At 35.8% G+C, this 18,042-nt stretch overlaps 1 protein-coding gene across 5 annotated transcripts in view; it reads left to right on the plus strand.

Moving 5' to 3' along the window:
• EPHA6 (EPH receptor A6) overlaps positions 1-18,042 on the plus strand; it is a 1,031,027-nt gene that overhangs the window by 872,453 nt on the left and 140,532 nt on the right. For all 5 annotated transcript variants that reach the window (XM_051859384.3, XM_051859387.3, XM_051859383.3 and 2 more), the window contains one exon: positions 9,229-9,290. In XM_051859384.3, coding sequence (XP_051715344.3) covers positions 9,229-9,290 — 62 coding nt within the window. The remainder of the gene's footprint in view (positions 1-9,228; positions 9,291-18,042) is intronic.

Consider the following 18,042-nt stretch of genomic DNA (forward strand, 5'->3'; position numbering starts at 1 on the left):
TAAATAAAAGTTTAAAAAAAAAAACTCGTATGTTATTAAAAGTTTGCAGTATGGTTACTGCCTTGCAGAGAAAACAGTCTACATAGGAGTCTTTGGCAGTAACTCTTATTGCCAGCAAGATACTTTTAGTTAAGGAGAAATCTTTTTGCCCATATGGTAATTTCCAGTACAAAGAAGACATTACAGAGTATTATGACATTTAATCAATGTAGGTGGTGTGCCACTCTCTTTAGAACTGGCTTAAAAATCATATTTTGTTTCTTTAGCTTCATGTCTTTCATTAAATCTAAAACGATCTAGATTAAGAAATACACCTATTTTCATAAATATAGATTACTCCTCCTAATTTCAATGCAGGTGTTTTATCACAACATAAAATGTTTTATTCTTAAGTAATTTGTTAAGAACATTTGTATCACCTTAAATAAAAAATGGAAAAGAAAGAAATAAGAGGGAAAAATGGAACCAAGTCAACTTACTGATTATATAGATTCCTGGATGTAAATAGCTCCAAGGTTAAAATCATTAATTTCAAATTATTCATAGGACAAATAAGTATAAGTACAATGGCTGCAAGGGCCAGAACTTAGCAGATCTGAAGCCAAGAGCCAGGAGCTTCTTCCAGGTCTCTCAGATGGGTACAGCGGCCAAGGGGCCCAAGTCAACCTCTGTGGCTTTCCCAGGCACATCATCAGGGAGCTGGATTGGAAGTGGAGCAATGAGAACTTGAACTATTGCCCATATGGGATACCAGCCCTGCAGGCTAGGGCTTTAACCAACTACACCATGGCGCCAGCCCCCAGAAGCTATTTTAAGAAACTAATATATTAAGAAGCTGTTTTAAAGAATTTATTAGTATGTTATTTTTAAGTAGGAAAATAATCATTTGGATTATTTTACTCTACCCTCAGAGAAATTATCTTGCTCATTAAAGACATATGAAACCTGAAAATTACAGTTGCATAGGATTTAAATAAACCTTTGAGATCCTTCAGAAATTCCTGAATATACTGACCTTAGTCATTTTAAATAATGAAACTTCTTACTCTGCAACCATTTCTTAGTTTAGGATTCAATGTCTGGTCAGTAAAGTTATATATAATACTGCGCATATAGTTAGTTATTCATTCATCAAGCTGCTATTGGATAGTGATTCAGTATTTGATATTAGATCCTATTCTCTTAAATTATTTTTAATAATGGAAAAAGAGAGAATTCTTCCAAATTTGTTCAATGAAGCCAGTATTGCCTTGATACCAAAACCAGACAGGGACACAACAAAAAAGGAAGCTACAGGCCAACATCCACAAGGAACATAAATGCAAAAATCCTCAAGAATACACTAGCAAATCAAATCCAGCAGCACATTAAAAAGATCACTTTCTGGGGCCGGCACCATGGCTCACTTGGTTAATCCTCTGCCTGCGGCACTGGCATCCCATATGGGCACCGGGTTCTAGTCCCGGTTGCTCCTCTTCCAGTCCAGCTCTCTGCTGTGGTCTGGGAAGCAGTGGAGGATGGCCCAGGTGCTTGGGCCCCTGCACCTGCATGGGAGACCAGGAGGAAGCACCTGGCTCCTGGCTTCGGATCAGTGCAGCACGCCAGCCGTAGAGGCCATTTGAAGGGTGAACCAATGGAAGGAAGTCCTTTCTCTCTCTCTCTCTCTCTCTCACTGTCTAACTCTATCTGTCAAATAAAAAAAAATCACTTGGCATAATAAGTGGATTCATCCAGGGATTCACGGAGTGTTCAACACAGCAAATCAATAAACATGCCCAACATCAATAAAATGAGTGACAAAAATCATATGGTCACCTCATTAGATTTTGAAAGGCATTTGAAAAAGTTCAGCATCCTTCATGATAAAAGTTTGACCAGTGAAATTCAGAACAAACATACCTCAACATAATAAAGGTAATATGTAACAATCTTATAGCTAATATCATTTTGAACAAGAAAAGCTGAATTTTTCTATGATCTAGAAGAAGACAAGGACATGCACTGTCACTAGTTTTAGTCAACATAGTATTAGAAGTCCTAGCTAGAGCAATTAGCAAAGAGAAGGAAATAAAAGGTATCCTGATACAGAAGAATTCAAACTGCCGATGTTTGCAGATGCCATGACCTTTACATGTATATGTATATATGTGTATATATATATATATATATATATAGGTTTTGATTACATATGTATGTAATAAGTTGTTGGACTTAATAAACAATTCAGCAAAGTAGAAGGATACATAGTCAATGTACAAAAATTAGTAGCATTGTTATACACCAATAATGAATCATCTAAAATATATCAATAAAGTAATCTCATTTCCAATACCTATAAGAAATAATAAAATACTTGGGAATAAACGTAACAAAACAGGTGAAATATCTCTACAATGAAAGCAATAAACACTGACGAAAGACTTTGAAGAGGACACAAAGAAATGGAAAGATATTCCGTGTTCATGGATTGGAGGAGTCAACACAGATTCAATGAAATAATTATCAAAATCCCAATGACATTTTTCACAGTACTAGAAAAAAAACTACTAAAATTTATATAGAACCACAAAAGACTCCAGATAGCTAAAGCAATATTGAAATAATGAAGCATCATCTGACTTTAAAAATATAACAAAATCAGAGATTATACGATCTGTTTAATATATTGTAAAGCTACAGTAATTAAAACAGTATAGTATTGGCATAAAAACAAATCCATAGACCAGTGGAACAGAATAGAAATGATAGAGGTAAACTCACACATCTATGTGTGAACTTTGATAAAGGTGCTGAGAACATGCATTGGAAAAGATACTCTTTTTAATAAATACTGCTAAGAAAATTGGATCTCCAAAAGAATGAAAATTGCAATTCAGAACAATGAAACTCAATGCTTATCTCTTACAACAATAAGCTTGAAATGGATTAAAGGCCTAAATGTGATACTTGAAATTTTGAGTCTATTAGAAGAAAACATGGGGGAAACACTTTAAGACACTGTGATGAGCCAAGATTTTCTGGATCAGACCCTAAAAGCAATGAAAATACAAGTAGACAAATAGGATTTCATCAGACTGAAGAGCTTTTACACAACAAAGGAAACAACCAACAGAGCAAAAAGACAATCCACAGAATGGGAGAAAATATTTGCAAAGTATACATCTGACAAGGAGTTACTATCCAGAATATTAAAAAACTCAACAGCAAAAAAAAATTTAAAAAAAAAATGGGCAGTTGATCTAATCAGATATTTCTCAAAGGAAGACATACAAATGGCAAACAGGTACATGAAAATATGCTCAGAATCACTAATTATCAGGGAATGCAAACAAAAAACATAATCAGATATTACATCACTCCAGTAAGATCAGCTATGATCAAAAAGAGAAAAGATAATAAGTGTTGGTGAGAATGAGGGAAAAAAGGCATGCTTATACATCGTTAGTGGGAACATGAGTTAGCAGAGCTGTTGTTTAAACGGTGTACAGGTTCCCCAAAAACCTTATTAGACCTACCGTATAATTGAGAATCCCACTCCTTGGTATACAGCCAAGGAAAATCAAATCCATCTGTCAGACTTCTGCACCCCTATGTTTACTGAAGCTCTGCATGCATTATTCAAAAAGTGGAAACAATCTGTATCCACCCACCAATATATAGTTAAATCAAATATGGTACATATTTGCAATAGAATATTACTCATTCATAAAAGGGATGAAATCTTGTCATTTGCAACAATATGGAAGGAACTAGAGAGGTCATCATGTTAAGTGAAATAAGCCAAAAACATAAAGAAAAACAAATATCACATGACCTTCCTCATATGTGGAGTTCAAGAAAAATAAGTGATATCACAGAAGTTAAAAATATAATTGTGGTCACCAACGGATGGGAAGGGAAGTGAGAACAGAGCGATTGGGAAAGGTTGATTGATGGGTACTACATTAGAGCTAGATAGGTGGAAGAAGGTCTGGGTTTCTACTGTGTATTTGTTCAAAAAAAACTTTAAGTTAGGATTTTATGATGTCTTTGCTATAAAGAAAATGTCAAATGCTTGAAAGGATAAATTTATTCACCTAGTTGGGCAGTACACAATGTATATGTATAATGAAACTTCACATAATGCTCCATAAATATGTACAATTTTGATATGTCTGTTAATTTTTTTAAATAAAAAAGTCCATGTAGGTCTGTACCTTCATTAAAAGTTTGTGAAGGAATTTGATTGCCAAGAGTTTAGAATTTAATCCTGCAGGAAACAATGCTTTAAGTAACAATCCTAAAATAGAGTTTTGAGGCATTAGTCCTTTTCAGCAATTGACTGTTGAATTATTTCTATTGCCTTTTCCACTACACAGACATGAGAGCAGGGATTTTGTATCAGTTAACAATGTGTCTCCAACTCTCAGAAGAGTTATTTGATTCATGTTGGGCATTTTTTTTTTCAAAAATTATATGATGTATCACTAAATATTCAAATATAATGTTGGTACAATGATCTGCTGGCAATATGGACAAAAATAGAAACAAGGAAAGTGATAAAGCATTTTGTAATTGGTCTAGCAAGTGAATGCAGGCCATGACAATGAATTTTGTATATAATTAACATAATATCCGATAAACAAAGATTTGATAAAATGAGTTTAGGATTACAATGGGTTATCAGACCCTGGTAACTAGAAGGGTGGTGATGTTTTAATTAAGAAAGAATTAGGACAGGAAGAGAAAGTGCCAGAGAAATGTTAAAAGTTCAGATTCAAACTCGCTGAGAATAAAATATGTTTAGGATATGATCTGAAAATAACAAGACAATAATATAAGAGAAAATAATTTTCCAGCTTTAATACTTATCATGTGAATAAAAACAATGATATAATATATTAACTGTGTCCAAATTTATGTTATCCATATCTTTTGAATGCCTTAGAGGGACAAGAAAATTATTTCGTTTATTATCAATTTCATTTGAGACTATAATTGTAATTCACTATCTCCACAGCAGAAACAAGGGAGGTAGAAATAGATTAAATTACTGGCTCAGAGTCTTGAATTCCATCTAGCGAGAAAAATACAGGCACTCTAACTGCCAATCCAGGTTATCACCACAATTTTTATTATCAGGTAGACAAAACATAGATGTGATAGAATGTTAAATAAACTGGAATGATTTAAATCTGTAATAGAGTTTTGAGGTTCTTGAGATTCGTTTTGATTCTTGATTTACTGCCTGCACATTAGAAATTGCAAAACTGACAAAACTACTACACCCAGCAAAAGCTCATTACTTACATGAAAAAGCTAAATCTCTGTAATTCCCTTCTTTGAAAGGTTCTCCGAGGCAAAGACAAAAAAAAAAAAGAAAAACTGTTTTGTGAGATAAATATTGTTTTGTAAAGTTTCTATGAGATACTTAAAGAATGCCTTTCTTTTTATTTCTTCAATAGCAGCATAAATATAGTCTTATGATCATATGGTGCCTCCATACTACATTTAGCAAAATCATCATTAGTATTGGGAAGTGTTTCAAAAGTAGATATGAGCCAGTAATTCCTAAAAATCCCAATGAAAGAAGATACTCTTCTCTATAACATAAAAGAATAATAAGGAATTTCATGATTCATTGTCTGAAATATAAATAAGTGGCTTATTTGAGAATGTTGATTCTAATATAGTTTAAAATATCCATAAGCATTTCTGGGCTACTTACGAAGAAAATTCACTTTATGCAACTTGTAGAATTATCTTTAAAGATCTCTGAAAACAAAACCACTAAGACTTCTAAAAAGACCTGGGATCCTGAGGATTCACTAACATTCAAGGATCCTGGAATAGATCCACAGATGTTAGTACAATGCAAATACTAAGGTGATTGTGTAGGCATGTGCAATGACTGACTAAAATGGCATAAAAGGAAACAAGCTGCAATATTTTTAAAAATTAGAAACAGAATAAATTTTCCAAATGTACTTTACCAGAGCAATAATGAAATATGAAATTTTTATATACTGGAAAATAAAACAGAAAAAGCAGTTCTATCAATAGACCTCATTGTGACTTACTCGGTGAAGTTACTGCCTGCATCATGCTATCCATGGCGGGTTGGAGTCCTGGCTACTCCACTTTTGACCCAGCTCCCTGCTAATGTGCCTGGGAAAGCAGCAGGAAATGGCTCAAGTGCTTGAATCCCCGCCACCCATGTGGAAGACCAGGATGGAGCTCCCAGCTTTGGTCCAGCCAGGCTTTGGACTGTCCCAACTCTGGCCATTGCAGCCATTTGGGACGTAAACCAGCGGATAGAAGATTCTCTCTCTCCCTTTCTCTCTCTCTCTCTCTCCCTCCGTCCCTCTCTCTCACCCTCTCTGTAACTCTGCCTTTCAAATAAAATAAATCTTAAAAAAGCATGCCATCTAAATTTTCATTCATATTTATCTAAATTATACATATCTGTCTTCTTTATTATACAGTGTACTATTGGAATATAAAGTTGCTCATAATCTTCACAGTATTACTAACTTCCCTAAAGAAAACCACTAAGGAACCAAATTACAGGTTAGGTACTATCAATAGTCTAAAAAACAACCAAGTTGAACTAACAGCTGCTCTCAGTTAATGCAGCTGCTCAAAATATGAAAAATGAAATCAAATGTGAAATTTCAAATTCACAATAGGGCAGCCTTCATTTTATTCTTTTATTAGTCTTAATGAGAAAGTTAAAACTCATCACTGATGATTTTTTAAGACTGCCTAAAGTATCTCCCAATGAGTTAGACTGTGGACAGAACTAATTTTAAAGTACTTTGTATTCACATAGGTTAGGATCTTACTGAAATACTTCAGTGTTACGGTTCTCAAAATTTAGAAACTGATAACTTGTTTTTATGAAGCACCTACTATGCTTAGTTCTATGGGAAGTGACCTTGAGAAACACAGTGAAGGGGATACAAAGCATCTACAGGAGGAAAAGAAAGAAAAGCAAGCTAAAATAAAACCAGACACAGGAGTTCATACCACCTACCACAGATAGGATAGGAATGAAGCTGTCGAGCATATCACTTGTAGGAGACTTTCAAGGAAAAGGTGCAGTGTGAAAACTGGGATGGAGGGGCATGGACAGTGGGATTAGTGAGAGAAGCAAATTAGCAAATAATTCCAGCAGGTGATTACACATAGTAAAGGCAGACGGAGTCAGGACTGACCAAGTGGAAGCCATCATGACAACTGGTGGCACAGTAGATGGTCAGGCTAATTAGGAAAGATGAGGTCCACCATTGAAGAGGATTGGCTAACAGGAGGAGACTTAGAGCTTTCATTGATAAATACTGTTTTAGAGCTGCCTGTAGCATAAAGGTTAAGATTCAAAGCTCTGACACGGACTACCTGAAATAGTGCCACTATGGCTATTTGAATTTGGACAAGTAATTTAATTTTCTATTCTTAATTTTCTTATGTGTATAAAATAATAGCGGTACGTAGCCATACAAATGAAATTCTTGTGAGCTCTTTTCATTCTGGTAAGTGCAGCATTCTTAGAAGGAAGATAAATGTTAAAGAAACAAAATGAAAGCTTTCAAATGTTCTTTATCAATATATTGGTCAAGACAGATTAAAAGCTGTGAAACTACTAGTAGAAGAATTCAGGCAACAATCATTGTAGGAACTAAACGTTTGCCCCTTAACACCATAACCCATTCTCCTTCAAACTGGAATGCTTATGTAAGAATCTTTCTATTTAGATACAAAAAAAACCTTCAATTTCCCCACCTTGTTTCATAACTGTTTGCATCAGTTTTATCTCCAAACTCAATGAAACCAATGACATGAAAGGTTTCATGATCTATTTCCAGGTTAAAACCTGGATCTTCTAGATCAGTGCCCACAAGAGTTCTGACAGTTCATTTGACCTCAATAATTGCTGATAAAGTTCTTCATATTTGGATAAAATTAATGACTTGGAGTGACCTAGAATATAAGTTAATATTCACTGCAAATGGGAAGCTTCTCTGGGTTCTAATTCTATGCATAAGAAATTAGGTACTTTATTACTACACTTAACCTTTGGCACATCATTCTTTAAAATACAGATTCAACTGTAAAGTCTAGCATTTTGCATACGTTGTACTAATTTGTGATGGTCACTCTTTCTAAGCTGCAAGGCTTTGAGTTCATAAAAGGGATGTGAATTACAATGAGATCTAATATTTTGGTCACTGATACACACAGATTCTTTCAAGATCTTCTTTGTGTTCATAAGGAAAAACAGCACATAGCACACACTAAATTGCTAAAATTTCCAATGAGAAACAAGAAATATGGAAGTAAAAAGTAAATATGCCATACAGGCTTATTTCAGGTAAATATCATTTTCCCTTCCTCTGAAATGAGTTTATCTTTTAAAATTGGGCAAGTGAGCAGAACTAATGCATTATCTTCCTTGAAACAAATCGAAGTTATTTATGTCAAATATACTACCTAATACAGGTATATTGGAACTGTAACTATAGATGTAGTAAAAAAAAAAAAAAGTAAATGTTCAGTTTCTGATCCCAGCTACTGCACTAGACCAAAATACAATAGTTACTTATTTTGCATGTAGTTCCATCATTGCTCTGTTGATCAAATCTATGTCCAAGAAGAGATGATTGAGAACTATTACAAATCCTACCAATTTTGTAGCATCATCAATCTATTTAAATTTCTTCAGTTAAAAGTCCTTAAAAAAGACCATGACTGATGGTTTACAATTTCTTAAGGAGAATTTATGAATTTCTCCTTTTTGCTTTGCCTTAGGAATATTTTAAAAGTGCCCACTCTAACCTAAGTCAGCCAAAATTGCTGCACTGCCTTGTGTGTTGTAGCACAACTGAAAAAGCGTCAACAGTGACTGCTTAACCCCTGACTTTAGCTTGTTAATTGTCTTTGAAGGAACAGTCAGAGGACAAAAAGAACACAATCTGAACAAGTGATTGCAGGACCAAGGAAACCAAATGCTTCGATCATTTGTAATTCTTTTGTAATTCATATTAGAAGTCCCTTTTATGAACTCAAAAGAAAATAATGCTATAAAAAAGATGCATATATATAATACAAGTCCTACTATAGAACCAGGTTGGAAAATGATGTTCCTAATAATAAAATAGAAATAATTTAGCTGCCACAGCTGGAAATCTCTTACTGCAACACATATTTTGGTAATTGTTCTAATCCTTGTGTGCTCTTGCTCTTTTGCAGGCAGACCAGTAATGATTGTGGTGGAATACATGGAGAATGGATCCCTAGACTCCTTTTTAAGGGTGAGGTATTCTTTTCTGATGGCATTAAATAAGTTATTTTGAGTTCTAAATTTAAATCAGTTGTCATAAATTAATTTTTGCATAATGTTATTCATGGCTTTTCTGTGAAGAACAGCAGCATTTTCTCTAGGGTGCATTTCTCTGCTACTGTCACACATTAGAGTGTTACTAAGAGGGGAGGATGTACACTTAATAATATAATTGATTTCTCCTATAAATTCACATGCCATATTAATGTGTGTGTACATTCCAAGTGATATTATCATGAAGAAAGAGATAAAATGAAACTCTGTTGCCTCACGCAGCCATTCATTTTACTTTATCACGTTTAACTATTTAGTATCTTATTCTATGAGTGGTCTATAATGCTGAGCTCCTTAAATGGATATATATTTACCAATGATAACTCAAGTTCATTTCAGAAAACTGGTTCTGTCAACTTTGTCCTTCCTAAGTTCAATTGGCTGAATATTCAGAAAACAAAGAGAAAGAGTAAAGCTTCTTCAGCAGAGATTTGTTTTAGAACACAAAGTTTTCAAGCATGCTTTTTAAAGTGATCTGTCCTTGCACATGTAGTGTATATAATATATCATTTGGTTTATATGGTAGTTCCAAATAACAAGGATTCGAAGGCACCAAGAAGTTATATTTCAAAGTATATTCAAAAGATGTTTTAGATTTTAAAAGCAATCACATGCTATGAAAATATTCACTGACAGTGGGGAAAAATCCAAACATAAAAAATCTCTAGAGTAAATGTAAGAGAAAGAGGGCAGATTGGTGCTGCCCCCCCCCAGGGGTGCCAAATGTAAGGAAAAGAACACAGAAAAGAGAAAGGAGACAGAAAACAAACTCGCAGCCAGACCGAATTTATCCAGAGAAAATAAATCCACAGAGGTGGGTGACCAACCGCTGGTGTGCATAGTGACTAAACACATGGCAGAAGGTCTGACCCCAAGGGCTGGGCTATTTTATATTTTAGATGGGCTGGGGTGGGAGTGGGGGTAAGGGACAGCAGTCAGAGGTGAATTCCTCCATACAGGTGTTTCAAGTTTGGCACAGCCTTCAGAACCTGGGGAAGAATATGGGGATGGGGTGAAGACAATAGGACATGAGATCGGATTGAGACTTAGGGACTACAGATAAATTCTGATTTTATCTCTCTTCTGGGCAATGGGCCCAGTGGCTGAGGCTTATATCTTTATTCCATCAGTAAATATGTTCAACTGCAACAGAGGTCACATGTCTTCATGTCATATGAATATGTCTATAATAGTTATCTATCTACAGGGACATAACCATTTTTCTGGCTTACAAAGTAGCTAACTTTTGCCAGTTGTAGTGTGTTGTATTATTTTTCTTCCTTATTTTCATGTGAAAATGGAACATTCTTTCATCACTTCATTTTTTTTGTCCCATTTTGTTTGGACAAGTTCTGTATGTATCTCACCTTTCTCTCCTGATCTTATTTTCCTTGATGTCATGCCTTCCTCTTGATATATTTACATTGTGACTGGATTGATGTCCACATTCAAGACCAGAAGCTGAACTCAACAAACTCTTGAGGTTAATATAGAGCAATACTACTTACACAGTGCATCTCTCAACCGAATATGCTCTTTAAGATGAAATGAATTTCTTTTTTTTTAACTTTTATTTAATGAATATAAATTTCCAAAGTACAGCTTATGGATTACAATGGCTTCCCCCTCCACAGCTTCCCTCCCTCCCGCAACCCTCCCCTTTCCCTCTCCCTCTCCCCTTCCATTCACATCAAGATTCAAGATGAAATGAATTTCATAAGTGTTCGGGACACGAACTGTTTGTTCTTTTCTGCAGCCATTCTCAGAATATGTTGTTTTATAATTTGTATTTATTTCACTTGTAACTGTTCTAAATTATTTCATAATAACTTATGAGGACCACCTAAGGTACTTGAAATACATGTTGACTTACGCTTTTTCATTGTGTTTATTTGAAAACTCATTGTTATCAGACACATAACAAAATGATTCATTTTCTAATGATGTTTGGTATATGTTAGTTTTTTCTTTTTTAATTTAATTAATTAATTAGTTAGTTATCAGCCATATCCTAGAGCAGAATACAATGGCAATGTAACAGATGCTCAATTTAAGTTGCTGCTGAGAATTGGATCAAATGACTGCCACAAGCAATTTAGATGAGAAATTTTAGATTCAGATATGCTTCTTATTCTGCTGAATTACTAATCAACTAAAATACAAAATATAAAGAAATAATAATAAAGCATAATATTTACTTATAAACATTTTATGACATGTTTATAAGAGGTATTTAATAACAAATTTTGAACTATTATTTTTAGCTCTTATTATGTACCATCTTATTAAGACATTACCAGAGCAACTGGAAAGCAGTAAATGACCAACTCTTAGTGGCTGCCAAAACTGCTAATCAGCTAATTAGCTAATCTTGGATTTGCTGCTTACTGGCTGTGTGACTCAACTAAGCACTTCCCAAACTTCTCTAAACCTCTGCTAACCCATATGTAAAAGGAGAATATTAATAATATCTATGTCATACAATTGTAATAAGGGCTAATGGAGTTGATTAGTGTAAAGTTTATAGAATAATGTATAGCACATTATAAGTGGCAGAGCAGGGGTTAAAACCTAAGTCTGTGATTCAAAGAGCCATTCTTTCATCTACTATAAAAACTTTTTTATTAAATTGCTTACTACTTTCCCTTATAAATCCATCCCACCACGTGGAATATGTCCCATCTGCACATAGGGTTTATATGAAAACAAATATCATAAGATTAAAATGCAAAAGAAAATGTGGTATGAATAGAAGAAATAATAGGGTTTCTATTCCCATCTTACCCTCCTTTAATATTCTTACTCTTCTTTGTAATCATATCCCTACTCTCCCAGAAGCTTGAAGTGCTTTATAAACTTTATGTCAATAGCAGGCACTCAACTCCCCATGGCAAGCAGAAATAAAATATATAAATGTATATAGCCCATAAATTCTCAAAAGTGAAGTCATTTTTCAAACTACTGCTTTAGAATTTGATAATCGCAGCTTCTGTGAGCACAGAAAGTAGGAAGTGGCTAAATGCATTGCGTAGTAGGGGAGCCGTCCATGGCTCATTAATAGCCTTCTATGCTTACTAGAAGCAGAAAAGATTTCCCTTTGGTCTGCCACACTATTTGAAAATCACTTCAATTTGCTATTTTATTATGAAGGAGTGGTAGCACAACTAAGTACAAGATTACAGTCTAGTGCCAATGCTGGTGGCTGGCTAGCAGTGATATTGTACTGGATTCATAAATCTCATGCTGTTTGGGGTTCTTTAGATGCTCTTGAGATATATATTGACAGGGAGGTTTGGGCAAATATGTAAGGAGGAAGGTGTACTTGTGTGCATGTACATGTACGTGTGTGCTCAAGGGTTACAGAAGTGAGTGTGGGTATAATTGGATGTGCTTCTAATTGTAAAACAAAATGCATTATGACTTAGCAGTGAAAACGTAAGCCTGCCTGCCTGCCCAGAACATGGCATCATTGGTGTACAGATTTTTCTAACCTTGCCAAATTAATACACCAGTGTGAATTCGCTGTAGCCTTGACCATTCTCTCTACAACTCTCTACAACTATACATATATGGATTTCATAAACACTTTGTGTGGCACATACCTAGAAACTGCCTGCTTCTATATATTTTAAAAAATATTTACTATGTTTATTTGAAAGGCAGAGTGACAACGAGAGAGGGAGTGAGGTTTTCCATCCATCTGTCGGTTCACTCCTCAAATGACTGCAACAGCTGCAGCTCAGCCAGGCTGAAGCCAGGAGTTAGGAACTTTATCTGGGTCTTTCATGTGGGTGGTAGGGAACAAAGCACTTGAGCCATCTACTGCCTTACCAAGTCCAATAACAGGGAGCTGGATTAGAATCTAAGGAGCTGAGACTCGAACCAGTGCTCCCATATGGGATGCGGATATTGTAAATGGGGGCTTAATCCACTATGCTACCATACCAGCCCCTGCTTCTAAACGTAGGACCTCTATTTTGCTAAAACTATTACCTAGAAAATAAAACAATTATAAAATATTTTAATAAGTAAAAATTATAAAACATTGAAATGTCAAATGTCAACAATAAAAAATTATTCCTTTGTTTTGTGACATTTGTTGAATGTGAATTTATCTTATCACAAAATTCAATTGCACCAAAATATAATAACATTTGTTACAATTCAACATGATGAACTATTTTCATGCACAGCCTTTTGCTTATATCTCAAATCCATAAGCAACAAACCTAGGAGAAATTAACAAAGACCAAAAGCAAGCAGGATTGGATTGAGTAATGAAACCATACCTCAAATATGCTCAAGGTTGCCAGTAAGAAGGTATGTAGGGGAACCAAAGGGGTTATGCCTGCAATGCTGGCATCCCATATGGGTGCCAGTTTAAGTCCTGGCTGCTCCTCTTCTGATCTCTGCTATAGTCTGGGAAAGCAGTAGAAGATGACCCAAGTCCGTGGGCTCCTGCACCCATGTGGGAGACCCAGAAGAAGCTCCTGGCTCCTGCCTTCGGAGTGGCCCAGCTCAGGCCATTGCGGCCACTGGGGAGTGAACCAGAGGGTAGAAGACTCTCTCTCTCTGTGTCTCTGCCTCTGCCTCTCTGTAACTCTGACTTTCAAGTAAAGTAAATAAATCTTTTTTTTAATGGTGAGTGGGTCTATGTACTGTAATACAGATATGAAGAGGAACAGGATGATCTGGTTATTGGGAGGAAATGATGAGTTTAATTTGATCATTTTCCAGTTGAGGTGTTTGTGGAACATGCCATGAAGATGTCCAGACAGTGATTAGAAATATAAATCCGCAGCTCAGTGAAAAAATCCTGACTATAGTTAAAGATCCAGGAGTTGATAGCACAAAGGTGGTTATTAAACTTGAGCCACGACTTTCCAAAATCTTTTAAAGAAAGAGAGATGAATAAGGTTGGAACTATGCCACACCAATGTGAGGGACAGCATGGCAGAGTTTCCAAAGGTGACTAACAATGAATGGTCAAGAGGAACAGGGAGACCCAAATCCCAGAGAACAGAACATTTTAGGCAACAGTGAATAAGCAATTTTATCCAATCAGCAGAGAAATTCTGACTGAAAGGTGTCTTTGTGATTAGCCATGCACAATGTCACTTGTAATGGATTGGCCCCAGATAGAAGCCAGATTGCAGAGGGGGCAAAAATGAGAATGAGTGATTGACAGGAATTAGAAGGCAGAGACATTTCCTTTGAGGAAAAGCAGGTGAAATGTTACAGCAAGGTAAATCAGATATTAATAGACTGAGTAGAAAATTGTTGTTTCTTCATTTTTATTGTGATAAAATATACATAAAATTTACCATCTTAACTACTTTAAGTGTACAGTTCAATATTAAATTCTTATCATTGGGCAACCATCACCACTAGACATCTCTTTATCTTGCACATCTGAACTTTTTTTTCCATTAAACAAAAACTCCACATTCCACTCTTCTCCCAGCCCCTGGCAACAACCATTTTATTTTCTGTCTCTATGATTTTAACTCTTCTAAGTACCTTACATAATTGGAATCTTAGTAACTTGATCTTTTTGTGATGAGCTGGTTTCACTTAGCAAAATGTCCCCAATGTTACTCCATGTATAAGCAACTGTCAGGATCTCCTTCCTTAGGCAAGCATTGGTGCAATAGTTAACAGACCACTTGGGATGTCCACATCCTATATAGGAGTGCCTGGGTTCAAGTCTCATCTCCACTGCTGATTCAGCTTCCTGCTAATATGTACACTGGGAGGCAGCAGGTGTAAGTTCTTGGGTCTTTGCCACTACTCAGGTAGGAGACACAGATTGAGTTTCAGGTTTCTGGCTTTGGCATGGCCCAGGTGGCTGTTGCTAGTTTCTGGGTGAGTAAACCACCAATGATGAAAGATCTTTCTCTTTCAATGTGTGTGTGTGTGTGTGTGTGTGTGTTATCCTACCTTTTAAATAGATAATAAATAAATCTTCTAAGTAATTTGAAAGAAAAATGAATCTGCTACTTTTTAAGGCTGAGTAATACTCTGTGATGTGCATATGTCACTTTCTGCTTATGCATTCATTCATCAGTAGGCACTAGGTTGCTTTCATGTTTTAGCCACTGTGAAGAATACTGCTATGAGCAGGAGTAAGCAAGTAAGTCTTCAGCACCCTGCTTTCTATTCATTTGAGTATATATGCAGCATGTAAGTAATGGGTCATATTTTATTATATTTTTAACTTATTGGGGAATAACCATATTGTTTTCCACTGGCTATCTCATTTTACATTCCTACTAATACAGCATAAGAATTTCAGTTTCTATGCGTTCTCACTAACATGTTTTGCTTGGTGTTTTTCTTTGTTGAAGTAACCATCCTGATGGGTATGAGATCATGTCTCATAGTGTTGATCTGCATTTCAGTCAGTAGTGATGTTCAGTGTTCTTTCATGTGCTTACAGATCTTGCAGATCTTCTTTGGAGAAGTGTCTGTTCAATTCCTATGCCCATTTTTAAATGAACTTGCTTGATTATTTTTTGAATTTCAGGACTTCTCTATATGGGCTATATATTAATCCCCTATCAGGTACATGACCTGAAAACATATTCTCTGATTTTTTTTTTGGGGGGGTGGAGGGGTAGGGGCATCTTCTACTGCTTTCCCAGGCCACAGGAAAGAGCTAGATCAGAAAGTGGAGCAGTTGGGACTCGAACCGGCATGCATATGGGATGCCAGCATTGCAGGTGGCAGCTTTACCCAATACACCATGGCACCAGCCTGAAAACATTTTCTCCTATTCTATGAATCGTCCTTCTACTGTGCTTGTGGTGTTTTTTGATGCACACAGTTTTATATTTTCATGACATCCAGTGTTGTTTTCTCTGCCTTTAGTGTCATCTGTGATATTATGATACATGTATATTTTTGGTTTTAATTTACAATTCCTGACTCATAAGTGTCTTCTAAAGGCAAGCTACAGAAACTAGAATTTCTCTTCCCAAAGGTGGATCATAGAAACTAATCTTCGTTAACTATCACTGACTACCTTGTCTGATAGTCGATTATAGGACTCTTTTCATTTCAGAAGCTATGCCCTATAGGAATAATGCCCACAGGGGCCAAGAAGGATCTGAGCAGGTAGGCCATGCTGGGTTTTCCACACAGACTAGTGGCAACCACGCATTTGTAAGGAAGCCAGGGTTTGGAAGAGCTTCCAGACAGCTTAGCACATGGATATTCCTGGAGGTAGCACACCCAGAAACACATGGAAGCTCCAGGCCCCTCTCCCTTACCTCACATCTCTGTATCTGCGCCCTTTGTAACATCATTTATAATAAACAGGTGAGATTGTTCCCTAGAATTCCATGAGCTGCTCAAACAACTTAACCTAGCTCAAGAAGGGGGCATTGGGGTCCCACTTTTTAGCAGGTTGATCAGAAGCATAGGCAAAACAAGCCGGGGCTTGCAGGTGTCCACTAAATAGGACATATTGGAAGTGTGGCACTCTAATATGGAATGCAAGCATCCCAACTGGTGACTTAATCAGCTGAGCCACTGTGTGCGCCCCTGTTTTGCATATATGCACATATGCATTAATTTTATTATGTTGAAGTAGTGCTGTACTCTGTGGGATTTCAATTTCCTCAAATGCTTTTTCTATCTCAGTTGGGATGGTGATGTGGTGCCTTTTTCCTTCATTTTGTTAATGTGGTATATTAAAATGATCAATTTTCATATTTAAATCATCCTTGCATTCCATGAATAAATTCCATTTGGTCATGGTGCATAATCCACTTAATATGCCACTGAATTTGGTTTGCCAGTACTTTTTAGAGTTTTTTTGTATGAATGTTTGTAGGGATATTGGTATATTATTTTCTTCTACTGTCTGTCTGGCTTTTAGTATCAAGGTAATGCTGGCTGGCTTCATAAAATGAATCAAAGGGTCCCTCTTCAGATTTTTAGAAAATCTGAGAAGTGTTGGTAGTTCGTTAAGAGATTTATATAATGAAATCAATAGGTCCAGGACTTCCTTTTGCCAAGGGGTTTTTGATTACTGATTAATTCTCCTTACTAGTTGTAGGAATATTCATATTTTCTATTTATTATGAATTAGTCTTGATAGGTTTTGTATTTCTAGGAATATTTCTATTTCATCTAGGTCATTCAGTTATTAACTGCAATTATTGATGAAATTCTCATATCTTTTTTATTTCTGTGGAATTATTATAAATGTCCCTAATTTTACTTTGTATTTTAATAATTTGAAACTTCTCAGTTTTTTTCTTGGTTAATTTAGAGAATGTTTTGTCAATTCTGTCGATCTTTTCAAAGAACTAACTTGGTTTTATTTATATTCTCTGTTGATTTTCTATTTTTCATTGCATTTAATTTATTCTGATTTGCTCTAATTTGTATTATTTTCTATTTTCTCCTTTTACTAGCTTTGAATTTACTTTGTTCTGTTTTATTTTCATTGTGTTGGGAAGTTATGTTGTTGATCTGAAATCTTTTTTTCCTTTTTTTTTTTTTTTTTTTGACAGGCAGAGTGGATAGTGAGAGAGAGAGAGACAGAGCGAAAGGTCTTCCTTTTGCCGTTGGTTCACCCCCCAATGGCCGCTACGGCTGGCGTGCTGCAGCTGGTGCACCGTGCTGATCCGAAGGCAGGAGCCAGGTGCTTCTTCTGGTCT

Source organism: Oryctolagus cuniculus, chromosome 4, assembly GCF_051225735.1.
Source record: "Oryctolagus cuniculus isolate XC-2025 breed Fujian yellow rabbit chromosome 4, ASM5122573v1, whole genome shotgun sequence".
NCBI classification, from domain to species: domain Eukaryota; kingdom Metazoa; phylum Chordata; class Mammalia; order Lagomorpha; family Leporidae; genus Oryctolagus; species Oryctolagus cuniculus.